The sequence below is a fragment of the Macrobrachium nipponense genome, chromosome 7 (assembly GCF_015104395.2).
Source record: "Macrobrachium nipponense isolate FS-2020 chromosome 7, ASM1510439v2, whole genome shotgun sequence".
NCBI lineage: Eukaryota > Metazoa > Arthropoda > Malacostraca > Decapoda > Palaemonidae > Macrobrachium > Macrobrachium nipponense.
In genome coordinates, this window is record NC_061109.1 from 113,611,789 (window position 1) to 113,627,000 (window position 15,212).

Sequence of the window (15,212 nt, forward strand, 5' to 3'; positions counted from 1 at the left end):
GGTCTCCTTCCACTACAAACCACTGGTAATTTTTTTTTCGCAATAAACTTCATATTTTTGTAATCTCCGATTGAAAGATTAATAAACAGTTTTATTGTTCCGTTGGTTTTTGAATTAGTGTCCTATGCTATCCACAAAGCCTTGCTTAAATGCAGCCTAAGGGTAGTAACGTGTTGAAGGGTACAGAGGCCTTGAGTTAACCTCTAGATTTTAACAGACACAAAAATACCCATACCAACATTATTTCCTTGTTTCATACAAACCTCCATTTCAAATACTATGATCCTCTATATATCTTTGGTTCAAGTCTAACCTAAGATAAATCGTAATCCCTATTTTTCTCAAACCATTCTGAATTTCGATTTAAGTGTAAGGATGACTGCGAAATAATCTTTTCTTCGGTCTTCTATATTAACGTGAGCCCAGGAATCATTTTCACGTAAGGTACGGAGGCAACGAAAGAAAACAGGAGGATGAATTACTATGAGGTTTGGTCAATCCTTCTTCCTTTTCACCTGGAAAGTAATGAACTCTTACATTTAAATTTTGTCCTTCCTTCTGAAAGTGGGTGACTTCAATCTGAGTTACCTTGCTACAACACTGCGACGTCCTTGATATGGAATAAATGCTCATGAAAATCAATTAAAAGGAAAAATCACGCTAAGCTGAACTGCATGCACCAAACTTCGACTTTGAACAAATTCTTCAGTATTTTTTGCTAGAGTTCATATGAATTCCACGCAGCCATTTCCTAGAGTGTTCAACATGCATAAAAAAAAAAGTCCGCAGTTTTAAATTTACACGGTTCCGTGACTTTCTTTCCTTCAACCTTTCTGCTTTGCTTTACACAAATCACAAAACTACTTTTATCTAGTAATACCGTCAAATTTCCCTTTTCCCAAGACCTAGATAAAGGAAACTTGTTTACCATTCCAACACCGTATTATATAAAATAAATTTGTGCTTACAAGTTTATGTGCCTGTTTACATTATACGTATACGACCGGTTTAAAATGTCTATATGCGATTATACATATACCTATATAAAGAATATACTTAAAATACCTCTTTCCTTCTAACACCTGAAAGCTCAGTATTTTTGTTTCCCGTCGCCTCTCAATATAACCCACCTATCTATCGCATTTTTGGTTCAAGCCTCCATTTTCCCCTTCTCATTCTTTTCTTCGATGGTTGAAAAATAAGATAAATAAGGTGATAAACTGCCTTCACACACAACCTTCTCCTGAGATAAGATAAAATGTAACATTACCTTTGTTAATATCAGCCAAATTTCCCGTTTAGTTTAAGTTATTTACGGTTAGTTTTTCTTCAACTTTAGGCATGGGTTTAGGTACAGGTAGATGCTTTACAATTACCCACTAAAACAGACATATGGAAAAATCCGTCGTCCTATTCCAGTGAGCTGAGGCTCAAGACCTTTCCTAAATAAGTTGGCATAATGTTCGTCCCGGGGCGTCAACACGATATAGTACGTATGCATTCTTCGTATGTATAAGAGCATATGCATTAGGTATTATAGATATTATTCCCAAACCATAGGTCTGAGAGAGAGAGAGAGAGAGAGAGAGAGAGAGAGAGAGAGAGAGAGAGAGAGAGAGAGAGAGAGAGAGGACGAAAGTTCTATAATACCCGCCCTCTTAATTAATCTGATCAGGATCAAAGGTATCGAATGATAATGCAATTACAGTTCAATGGAGTTTTCAAGCAAATCGAATTAGCGTCGTAGTATTTCTACGTAATTGTCTTCGATTCAAGAAACGACAATTGCATAAGGATCCCCTTCATCAAAGGTTTTCATCTTTTCAGTTTATGTTTGTCCTAAAACTGGTTTTGCCACTTCAACGAACATGAAGTACTTTAAAGTCTGAAAGCTTACCACTCACATTCTTGCAATTCTTCAAATAAATTATGCCACAAACATCGTTTAATATCCACTTCACCACACCCAGTGAATAACGATATTTTTGGCTTAACAGCTCATACATGTACATACATACGTAAACCCATATATAAATACATTCGTGCATTTATACATACAAATACAAGGAAGCAATCATTCAATACCAAGTCAAATGATCTCGGCCTGAAAATCCATCGGCTTGCGTGTTCGACCCTTCCCATCAGCAGTGAACATAATCCTTCGATCCTCTAGGTATATCAATCAAAGCTTTACTGAGAATGTCGACATCTAAACTCCTTAAATCTATATTTTAATCGTAACCACAAGTAACTGGCAACCTAATATTTATATGTATCTCATGAAAAACGGAAAATATAAAAGAGGAAAAAAAAGTAAAAAAATCCAGTTTTCTGTACAGCGTATGAAGCTTTCAGCCACTGCCCGGTGGTAGCCTGGGCTATCGGCCCCTATAGCGGTGCCCGACGCAAGATCATAGCTGACTTTAACATTAAATAAAATAAAAGCTACTGAGACAATGCGGCTGAAACTTGTTATGTTTGATGATAGGAGGGTGGATGATCAACATACCAATTTGCAGCCCTCTAGCCTCAGTAGATGTCATGATATGAGGTCGGACAGAAAAAGTGCGGACAGACAGACAAATAGCCTTCTCAATAGTGTTCTTTTACAGAACACTAAAAACTGACGGTGTTCCCACCCGTAATGATCTTGATATTCTCGTTTATTCATTGAAAACATTGTGATTTTCAGGAAGAAAAAATTTAATCTTCCTAAAACTTTCCAAGTAGACTAGCAGCGCTAACCTCAACAATCCTCCACTGATCACCGATGGATATTTGTATTAATCTTCCTTAAAGGTTCCTAATGTAACATCCAAGACTGTCTCTTAACGGTTTTTCTTCCATGTGAATAATTGTTCTGTCCTCTCCTCTTCAACTCTACCTGGATTACACAACTCATCAACATAATCCTCTCCCCTGTAGTTAAGCTTACAGATCTGACACAGTAAATTTGGCTTACAGGATAAAAAATGACGTTTTCTTAAGGTTCATCCTTCATTATTTATCTTTCTATCAACTAAGAGTTTTTATGTCTGTCCATTAATATATTTCATCGACATTTCTCAATAACTCTTTATCAAGTTCCTCATGTGGTCCAATCTAATTTGATATATTGGGTATTTGCCATGCATTTTTTTCTTTTCCTTGAGGGGGTGGGTGGGGCGGGGGTTTGGGGGGGTTGGGGGGTTGAGACTGCTAGTGGTTTTATTCTCCGGAGTTCCGCTTGCTGTAAAACTAAACCCTTGGTTTTTCCTGAGTTCTCTCCAGTCAGCTTTATGACAGATGGGTACGCAGACTAATCCTCTGAATAAAATGAGGGATTGCTCCGAAAAATATAAAATGGAAGTTGTACTCCGTAAAAACAATATAATCGTGTGCCATATCGATGCATTTGGTATGTGTGTGTGTACATATTACAAAATTATTGGTATATTGGATGGCAAACAATTTAATCTCTACTATGTTTCACAATGACCGGTATTCATTAATGGTGCCCACATTTATGTCTCAATATATATATATATTATAATATAATAGTATGATATATCTAGTATATATTCTACTGTATCTATATATATAATATATACTGTATACATATATATCTGTTATGTATATAATATACTAATATTATATATCCATATAATATATTATATATAGTATATATATAATTATTATATGTTATAAACGTCTTTGATATATACATATATATATAATAAACCAAGATCGGTTAATATTATGGGTGCAGTTCCCAAATAGAAGAGCCACGTTGCTGTCACTTAATTTTGTTTTTTAATTTTATCCTGTCTCCCCCCCCCCCCCCCCTCCCCCCCCCCACCCCCGGCTAAAAATTCCCCTGTTGGCTGTGTCGAGTCAATAGATTCACAACAAACCTCTTATTCCCTCTATCACTTGACTCGAACTGGCCGACTAAGTTTATACTGTTACCGATAAGCGAATGACAAGGTCATTATTTCTGAAGCTCTTAGGGGCGAGTAATCATTCAGCTAACATGTGATGCTTTCTAGGTGAGTAATGACTTCTCGACACACTATAATATTCACCTGTACGACTATAGTAGATTCATATCAACCGTGGATTTGACGTCTAGGCCAGTACCTTACGACGCTCCTGATTGGCTGTGATAAGCCAATCACACGGCTGGAGAGACTGTCTCTCGAGAGAGTTCACATAGGCAGGATGTAAGTTCCACCGCTCCTGAGGGATACGTCTTTGGCTGGAAACTCAGTCTCACTCGAGTGTTCACATGGGCAGGATGTATGATTCATCTCTCCTGAGGTATACATTTGAAAGACGTATCCCTCAGGAGCGGTGGAACATACATCCTGCCTATGTGAACTCTCTCGAGAAACAGAGTCTCCAGCCGTGCGATTGGCTTATCAACAGCCAATCAGGAGCGTCGTAAGGGACGGGCCTAGACATCAAATGACGGTTGATGTGAATCTACTATAGCTCAGTCTCAGACATATCCGACAATATGTTTCTTCAATGGTCAAACTATGATTATAAAAATGCTTCAATGACCAGATGTCTTGCCCGAGGGTTTTAACGTTTAGTTAATATGCAAATTAATACCGGGTGGAGAATGATGTATAGGTTTGCATACTGTGTTTGATAGAAACTATGCAGAGAATAACATGGCTACGTAGATGCACGTTAATGATTATACAAGAGAAATGCCGGGTAGGCAAACATTAGAACTCTAGTTTTACCTATAATAAAAAATAGAAAGGTAGGTGGGTGGGTAGAGCTCTGTGAGTGGAACGTATATATACTGTATGAATGGTTTGGACTCTCCAGTCCACAAGTTACGCGCTAGAATTTTCTTTCGTTGATAATTTTGTTCCGATTCGCCTAGTTTTCATTAATCCATTTTGGACATTTTGTTGTAAATAGTACGCTGCTTACATAGTATTATATCTAAATTTCTCCCTTCCGTATTATTCGCGTTTCCTTTTTGTTGTGCTTGTGTATAATAATTATTATATATATAATATATATATAATATATAATATATAATATAATATATATTATATATAATATATAATAATGGAATATAATAATATATATATAGAATAATATAATATATAATCTATAATATATAATTATATATATATAATATATATTATATGTATCTTATAGTATATATATATATATATATATATATATAATATATTATATATGAAAGAGAGAGAGAGAGAGAGGATAGAGAGTCGCTTTCCTAAAAGGAAAGAAGAAGCAGCTTTACGGAAAAATGTGACAGCGGTTCCTCCTACTTTCATATCCTCCGAAACCTCAAGTGCGAAGTTTCAGGTTCAACCAGGTAAACAATTATTCCCTACTCTGGGGACACACAAGGTGAAGTAAAGTGTTATTCGTTGACCTAAACGTATTCATACAGTCTCTCTCTCTCTCTCTCTCTCTCTCTCTCTCTCTCTCTCTCTCTCTCTCTCTCTCTCTTCTGGTTTTCATTCTGGGGCAATTCTAAAAATCAAATGCCGAAACCAACAGTGCTGTTGGAGTGTAGATTAATTTTCCTCACTATTACGTACAATATTTGTGTCTCCTCTCTCTCTCTCTCTCTCTCTCTCTCTCTCTCTCTCTCTCTCCTCTCTCTCTCTCTCAATTAATTAATTTTATGGTAAACCCAAAAACTAAAAGTCTGGAGCCAATAGTGCTGTTTAATTTGCCAGGCAATGTTGTGTACACAGGGATCGCATTTTACTGGATTGTGGCCAACGCCATAAAACCCTACGCATGCCGAATGCTCAGAATGGTGAACATGTCTAGTTGGCCAGAATTAGCAATTTTCTTAAGCTTAAAAAAAAATAATAATAAATCCCCTCCCGAGAAAAACCTTTTATTTACTTATAGAAGATAGAGTTAGGGTCCATAGGCTTAGAACCAGTCAAGGACTTTTTCCCGCATTCGTCCTGCATAAATAAGCAGTCGCCCCCGCCACCCCCGGACTGCGCTGTCATTCCTCCTACTGTCCAGTTTTGGATTGGAAGGTCTTCTTCCTTCATTCCACTTCCCTGAATCTTGAAACTGCTTTATCCTTTAAGACACTGAATTTAGGTTTATCATTTCTTTCGAGTTAAGCCTCTCCTTTTTTTCTCTCCCATCCATGCTCACAGTTCTTATTGACAGGGCTTTATAAAATCATGGAGTTTTCCGTCATATACTTCGCCGTCATATACATATAGTACACACACACACACACACACATATATATATATAATATACATAGTACATACATATATATATATATATATATATATATATATATATATATATATATGTATATGTATATATGCATAAGCAAATACCTACAGGAAAATGACATTTTCTTGTGGTATTCGCTTATATAATGAAGTCACGTGCTTCTACTGTGATATTTAAGCATCTATATATATATATATATATATATATATATATATATATATATATATATATATATATATATATAATTACAAGATAAATTTCTCAAATACTGGGGAACAAAAAATGCTGTGAAAAATAAGGATATACTTAGAGAAATAAACTATTTTTTATTTTAAACAATTAGAAAGCTCCCCTCAAATGTTCCTTACAATAATTTATCACACAAATCTGAAATACGATTCGGAGGTGATTATCTCACGCCCTCCCAAGCCTCACATCCACAAAAGACACCCTCAGGAACGAAGGTTATCAAATAACACCGAAATTGTTATATGCTTTCCTAGACTGTGCGGAGGAGCGCTCTTCAGCTTACCCTGAGATGACTCTGTCACTCACGGAATTAAAAATGTAAAAAGAGTCTCCTGGGAAAGGAGGAAATACATTCGTCACCGCACTTCCAACGATACCAAAGTTCTATATTACCCCAGAGCAGTTCTGCCTTGGATTGCACGATGCAAGGGCGATGGTGTCGCCGCATTCTTAATGTCTTTGCTACCACAATTAAAGTCTGACTTCTAAAAAGAATAAAGATCAGCGGAACGAATTTTCTTGTACGCAAAGGTAGTCAAGGATTACAATTTCGTTTTCAATATATCACTGCTGGCTGTTCGGGCCTTATTGGTACCCACTGTCGTTCAGTCAAGATCCCCATGACAGAAATGAATATTTCCTAAAATTATATATCATACTCTCATATTTTACTACATAAAATATAAGAAAACGGCTATGGTAAACTATTAAATAACTTATATATATGTATCTCTCTCTCTCTCTCTCTCTCTCTCTCTCTCTCTATATATATATATATATATATATATACTATATATATATATATATATATATATATATATAATAATACCTGTCAATGGTAATTGCTTTATAGCAAAGAAAGATAAAGGAAAGGAAAACGCGTCTTCGAGAAGTTCTGCAGCAAGAAGGCATTCGCGCATGTGTTGGAGGTGCCTGTTCTCATGATGGTTCTAGAATCAGCAGGAGTCTTGTGGAACTTGACAGGCGCCGACGTGACGTGAGAAACGCCGCAACTTCTGATGCAATAGTTCGTCTAGATTCTTCTAAATCGTTCCCGTCGTCTCGGGAGTCTGTGACGTTCGCCGTAGGCCCCGCCGCCAGAATGGCGTATAAATACGACGGACGAAGTAGGAGAAGGCAGATCATAATCAGAGAGAGTCACAGCTTTGATCAGTGAGAGATCAGCAGCAGAGATCATCAGTTAATCACAGAGATCAGAGATCATCAGTAAGAGCCACAGATCAGATTATCAGTGAGAGATCAGCAGCAGAGATCATCAGAGAGAGATGAGAGAAGGAACCAACGAAGGATCAGAGACGAAAAGTCGCTCGAGAGTTGGTCGAATTCTGGTCAAGTCGTCGTCGGGAGTAAACGACCGAGGCATTTCGATGTAAAGCAAGACTTCAGAGAAGAAACGTTCTGCAAGAGGTCTAGAGAAGTTCCTGCCCTTCGAGTATCAAGAATAGACATTATTTGCTGCAATACGGAGTCAAGAAGACGTTTGCAATCGCAGTTCTCCTTTTGTGAAGCCATCGCCGTTCAAGCCTATATACTCCAAGTTGCATTTGGAATATGTACACTTGGTGATAGTCAACGAGCATGGCTTTCATAACTGACCAGCTACCTTGTTCCACTTGCAACTTGGAATATATAGGTTCAAGCAGAATGTCTTCTCCCCTGAAACGGCCAGCACAGAGCTGGCCAGCTACGGACACCGACCAATAGTATGACCTTTACATATCCAGAAAAAAAAGTGTGAAAAGCTATTACAGGGGCATAAACCTACAAAATGTTAAAAGCTAGAATGAACACTGCCCACGAATTTTGGAATATAAACTAATTTAAAAATCCCTTACGAATTTAGATGACGGGTCACCTCACACATATAAAGCAAATACGTTTCTTACCACTTTTGATAAGTACGTTTTCTATCGATGATGATATGTATTTTATTCTTTTACTTTTTTTTTAGTAATTATTGTTTCTTCTCTTTATTCATTTGAGTCTTCTTGGGATGGGAAATAGAAAATAACCGTGAGAAGGATTCATTTTTGTATGGAAGTTCCTGAAATCTACACCTATTTCGCATCCAATACAAGCGTAAACTGTAATCGAGGGTAGAAAGTCCATACTCTCACACTGGTTTATTAACATGTTTATTTGCTAATCAAGATAAAGGCCCTTTAATACTGACATTGTATTCTTCCTCTCTCTCATGTCTTGCAATGAACTAAGTAAATTGGTGTCTTTTGCAAGGCCAAGGCAACCGTTCAACTCTGTTCAACTCTTACCTTTTACAGTTCAACATCGACCGTCGGTCAATCAACATCTTTTCAGCTCGAGTGTGTCCCCGTTTACACAAATATGAATCCAATTTCAGTCTATACATTGAGAATAACAAAATATACCCACATCTTCTCCAGAACAATAATGGAGACCTATGAAGAAATTTAGAATTCCTAATTAGTTGAATATCTTATGGCGTGAAATTGGGACTTTGAATATCTTGTGGTGCGCAACCTTAATTTTCCTTAGGCCCAACTTCAAGTGCAAATTTATAGGCTTTTATTTTTATCTGGATTATATCTTTTCATTCATTTGTTATACTTTCACAACCTTTTGATCAAGACCAGGGTTATTATGGTTTAGCCGTAATCAGTCTGCTGTTTTTCTGTGAAGCACATATTTTACTTAGTATATATCAATGCATAACATAAATTTTTCAAAACATTGATCTGCATCCACCCTCTACGGTTTTTCTGGTGGAGAGTGATACATCATTTTGTTTCCAAAAACGTTTTCACAGCCTCGCTCGGCACTGACCTACGACCCTACCACAAGGTCTCACTCTTAACAGAGAGAGAGAGAGAGAGAGAGAGAGAGAGAGAGAGAGAAGAGAAAACACCCATTATTAAATCCGATTGAACAGTACTCATAAAATAATCAAGCGAGAGGACACAACTAGACCAATATGCACGCAACAATCGTATCTCTCTCTCTCTCTCTCTCTTTCTCTCGCTGCAAGACTGTAAACCCAAAGGCGTAAGACACTCAAGAAATATGGATGCCTACGTAGACGACAATTCATTGGATTAAAGAACAAAGGTAGCACGAATGAAAAGAAAGACTTCCAGGAGGACTTCAACTCCACACTTTCCTCTTCGGCTTAAAGGTCACTGTCAATAATTGATGATTACTAGCAAATCGAGTTAGACCGTCTGCCCAAGCAGACATTGATTTCCATTTACGGAATCTAACACCAGCGAAGCTTGCAGAGTTTATAACCCGTTCGGGGTATTATTTCTTTTCTTCAGGGTTAATAATGTTGCGACTGATTAGATTATTATTATTATTATTATTATTATTATTATTATTATTATTATTATTATTATTATTATTATTATTATTATTATTATTATTATTATTATTATTATTATTATTGAGAAGATGAACCCTATTCATCTGGATCAAGCCTACAGGGGCTATTGATTTGAAATTCAAGTTTCAAAGAATGTGGTGTTTATTAGGAAGAAGTGAGGCAATTGGAAATACCGAAAGAAGAGATCATTCAAGAAATATAAACGATGCGGTGACTGATCACACCGAGGTAATTTCATAAAATAATACGAGATACCGCGGCTACAGATTACAGAGCTAATTAAAGAAATCACATGACATAATGCGAGGACGGATCACAAAGGGAAACATTTACAAATAATAAGTGGCACTGATGAAAGGTTTATAATTCAAGAAAAAATGGCATAATGAGGCGACTGAATACAGTCAGACATTCCAAGAAATAACATGGTACATATTTTGATACAAATTATTCGAATAATCTTCGTTATTAAGTAGGTGAATCGTTGGAACTTTAGGCGTTCAGATTATTATAGATGGAAGTACTGTATCATTGAGGAAGCTGACGGGTCTCATTTCGATATTCAATTGTTTTCTGATTCATTTTAATTTGTTATTTCTCTATTTAGTTTGATCTTTTCCTTTTTACATCTCCTCTATTGGAGCTCCTGGGCGCGTGGAGTTTTGCTTCTCCAACAAGGTCGAAGTTTGGGTATACTAACACCAAAAGACGTTCATAGATATACGAGCAGGTTAAGCCCACATCTGCAACTTGAAGCATGATCCATATACATATAAAGATTAACCCACCCAATAAAGATAAGAATGAAGATGAAAGATCAATTATATTGATGTGCAACATTCCAGAATGCGATTACAACCATTTTCTTATATCATATCTTGGTTTGCGTCATAGCCCGTATCGCACCATCTATCAAAATATGTAACCGTTACTATCGATGGTTCAACTATGAACCAACTTGTTTTCTAGTGTTGATCAATCTTCCAAAGACAGACCTGATGAAAATGTTCACGGTTTCTATATTTAAATCATCCTCGAAACACTCCTAAAAATTTATTTCCCGAGAATAGTCACGCGATTTCGTCAGCAAGTATTGAATGAGAAAGCGTGATGGATACCAGAGAAGCATGGCATGCAAGGGTCGCTTAGGTAACACTTCTGACGTAAGAAAAAAAATTAAGTAAGGAAAGCCGAGATAAATATGCTAAAAGGATGAGGGGAAACGGTAGAAGGATCGACGAATGAACAATTGAGTTATTATGGTCTCATATGCAAAGAGAATGTTAGAACCTGCACTGATGATGTAAAGGTATGTACGTATAAATCCTTTGATTTGTGAGATAGAACGAAGAAAGATAGGGAGCTCACGAAAGCGTACATATGGAGTGGCAGAACGACTTTAGATCATTATTGAAGGTGAAAAGTGCAGGAGACAATTACCTCGACGATGCTAACGTTAAGGGTATTGGTGCCCTGATTATTATTATTATTATTATTATTATTATTATTATTATTATTATTATTATTATTATTATTATTATTATTATTATTGGAACGCAACACAATCATTTGTGCCACAGAAATTTATTATTATTATTATTTTTAATGAGCCCAGTGAATTACATTTCGGATACTGATGTCTCACCCTGAGGGCTTTTCTTAAGCAGTAGAAACGAACGCATGTTAACAGTCGCTGGATAGCTATGGCGAAAAGACCAAAAAGAACACACATATCATGCTTGTTTTACAATATATCTCACGTCCATCATTATTGTTTTGCATTATATCTCATGTTCAATGTTTCAACAGTATTTATTATATAACTAAATGTAATACAGTATTGTCTCCAATTAAAAAAAAACACTTTGTAATAAAGGAAGCAACGCTACTGACATTAGTAACTGACCACCCCATATCTATTTGAACTGTTCTGATTTTGTTTTTGTTTTTTTATTTTCAGTTTTGAAGGTTTCCAACTTCTGCTATTGCTAGTAGGACAGATTACCAATGGAATTGGGATTCAAAAGGTGAACAACATCTAGAAATTAAAAGATTTATTCGCGTTCCCATCTCAGTTCATAAAAATGAGAAACTACTTATGATCGTTATACCTCAAGGAAATTTGCGATGATATATTTTCCATAAAAAATGTAAGTTTGTAACATGATTTAACAATAGGAGTGCTAGAGGAAGTTCACGCCGTGAATCGTAGGAAAAATCTTATTTCCATTAGCTCTCTTTGGATACAATGTTTCATGCACGCTGTAAGAGTTAAAAAATGAAAGCAAATGGTCAAAAATGGAACAGGGATCTATTTCACAATGGTAATGAAAAAACACGTTACTTTTTTATTACCGCATGTAATGAATAAACTGTATCTTTGTTATCAAACAGCACAGACATATTTGCAAAAACATTATGCTACATTGCGTTGTCTTACCATAAGAGCACTTCTGCTAATTTGAAGCGTCATCTTTGACAGGACTGTTACAGTAATAGTGAAAGTCCATTGTCCATACTGAAGGAGATGAGATAAACTAATGGTGCAATATAGCTAAACCGTAATTCACAGTCAAAAGCCTTATTTTAAACTGGTCATTGGTTTGGAAGAGGAACAATAACAACCATTCGATCCTGCTGAGACCTCCGTGAGAACAACTGAAGCAATCATGTATCCGTTTAATCAAGGAACATTTCTCATCTTCCTTTTTATCAGAAAATGTTTTTCTTCCTTGTATTCAAAGAATGCTTCCCTTCTTCCTTTTCGTCTGAGAATGCTTCCCTTCTTCCTTTTAGTCAAATGGCGTTTTTCTTCTCCTTTTTCAGAAAGCTGTGTTCGACGCCCCGTTCTTCACGACGTGGTTCTGCACGGCGTGGACAGGTCTTTTCTTCCCTCTCTACCTGGTGTGCCACTCCTGCCTCAGGAGAGACAAGTCGTCCCTGAAGCTCACCCTCAAGACGATCGCTCAGAATTTCAGGGACAGAGGCGTCACCTTCAGTAAGTAGATTGATAATACCTGGATACGAGAGCCGCGCAAAAGGGTGTATCGTGGGCGTGTCATGTTGGGTGAGAGGTAGCGGGTTTAATCCTCGGCGGGAGAACTTCACGTTTTCACTTGGTAAATAAAATAGCTTTGAGTCATGAATTAACGCTAAAATGTCAAGTAATACAACGTCGAAAATTATGAGAACACCATAAAAGTTCAAGCCTTTCCATTAACACCTTTTTGTTTTTTTATAAACCAAGGACAGGTGACCTCTTATCATGAAATATTAAACTGATTAAGCGAAACATTTAAATGAATTATACAGAACCGGAAAGTTGATGCTCAGCTTGCATACAAAACATACCACTTTACATGGTTCATTAGCAAGAGAGACATTTTTCATAATACATATGAGGCCAATTTCAGCTTTTGCAGGAGGATGGCTTTGCTTTTATGAGACGGGCGTGAAGAATTCATCCAGTCAATTAAGGGCTCCTCCAGAAGCAACAGCCCATGCAGGCATAAGGTCAGCCAAATAAGAAAAAAAAAAAAAAAAAAGTCCAGCCAATGAGGCATACGTTTTTTTTTTTTTTTTTTTTTTTTGATTTTATTTTTTTTTTTTTTTTATCAAATATTGTACTCGCTCTCTCTTTTCTCCGGGTACTATTCTGTTCGCTATTCCTTTCTCTGCTCAGTCACACTATCGAATCCTCTCCCTGATTTGTCTGAGCCCGTTCACTATAACCTTCAAGTTTCTAAAAGGCGATCATTCAAGGCTAAGACTTAACCTATCTGATTTTATTCCCGTCTTCTACTGAAGTTCATGTGGACGAGTGTAGGCTTTGTACACTGTCCTTTGCTATTGTCTCATCAATAAAGACTTTCCAGTCAGCCACCATTGGATTAAAATTCTACAATTTTCACTAAACAGCTTCTATCATAAACTGTATGTATGAATGTATGTATTTGTACACACACAATATATATATATGTATATATGTATATGTATATGTATATATATATATATATATATATATATATATATATATATATATATATATAATATATATATATGTCTACATGCATAAATACATACTCTAATATAGAGATAGTTAGAAATATAGGAGTGTCTATGTGCATCCATTCCAACAGTGAACAACAAAGCTACTATGTACAGTACCGAAAGACCAAATCCGAAATAAAATGTCACAGTGGCATTTGACCTAGTGGTATCGATTTCAAGCCGTGTTTCTAAATATACAACACTTCATTTCTATTTTTTTCAGCGGTGTAAAGGTATGCACGAGTTGCTAAAATAGTCTGATTCTTTCACTCGAGTAACTGGGTTCAGTAAATCATATATCAATTACAGAGGATTTAGTGCATGACCTTGAAATATCCAACTCACAATCGTAAAACTTCTTTTCCACATTATGTCTATGAACAAAGAAAGAAACTGTTGACAATTCACAGATTTTCTTTACTGGACTCCGATTACCAGTCTAAAACATCTTTTGAGAAGTCTGATACCTAAGGGGTTTCCATGTCTGTTCAAAATTTATCATCCACGAATTTCGTGAGCATGTCACAAATATCAATACCACACACATCAGACGAGTGACGCTGGCATACTGCCTCCATTAGCGGGGACAACTTCACACCTTACAAGGATACCATCCAAAAGGATCATAATATGTGAAGTTTTGCATATCGAGATTTTTTTTCATGATTTGAACATATCTTATTACTATTTCAACACTGACTTGAAATTCAAGCTTTCAGAGAATGTTGACTTCAACCTCCTACCGCAGTTCCCACACTGCAGCAATAACTGATGATGATACTGATGATACGCGACAACTGAGTGACACGTCACGATACTGACCACTATACCAGCAGGCCAGTGTAAAACATGCTTAATGGAAACAAAATCTTCCTTTCCAAAGTATATGTTAACTGGGATTAATATAAGAAAACTTATATATATATTTATATATATATATCTATATATATATATATATATATATATATGTATAATATATATATATATTTCTGGCATCATGCCAACCAGTGGGGCAACTAAGGCCATTCAGCGCTGAAACGGATATTGACAGTAAAAGGTTAGAAAGGTGTAACAGGAAGAAAACCTCCGGAGGTACAGTAAAGGGAATGAAAGTAGTTGCAGCTATAGGGGCCGAAGGGACGATGCAAAGAGCCTTAAGTAATGCCTACATTGCACCGAATGAGGTGCACTGTGGGCCCTACCCCCTACGGAGGCTTAGGGGTTCTGGCTTTCCGACGAGTAACACAATCTTTCAAGTAACAAAGACCCAATATTATGATTTGCGCTT

The 15,212-nt window shown here is 36.5% G+C and overlaps 1 protein-coding gene across 2 annotated transcripts in view; it reads left to right on the forward strand.

Moving 5' to 3' along the window:
• The window catches only part of LOC135217426 (solute carrier family 35 member F3-like), a 350,261-nt gene that overhangs the window by 257,645 nt on the left and 77,404 nt on the right, over positions 1 to 15,212 (forward strand). For both annotated transcript variants that reach the window (XM_064253287.1, XM_064253288.1), the window contains one exon: positions 12,701 to 12,872. In XM_064253287.1, coding sequence (XP_064109357.1) covers positions 12,701 to 12,872 — 172 coding nt within the window. The remainder of the gene's footprint in view (positions 1 to 12,700; positions 12,873 to 15,212) is intronic.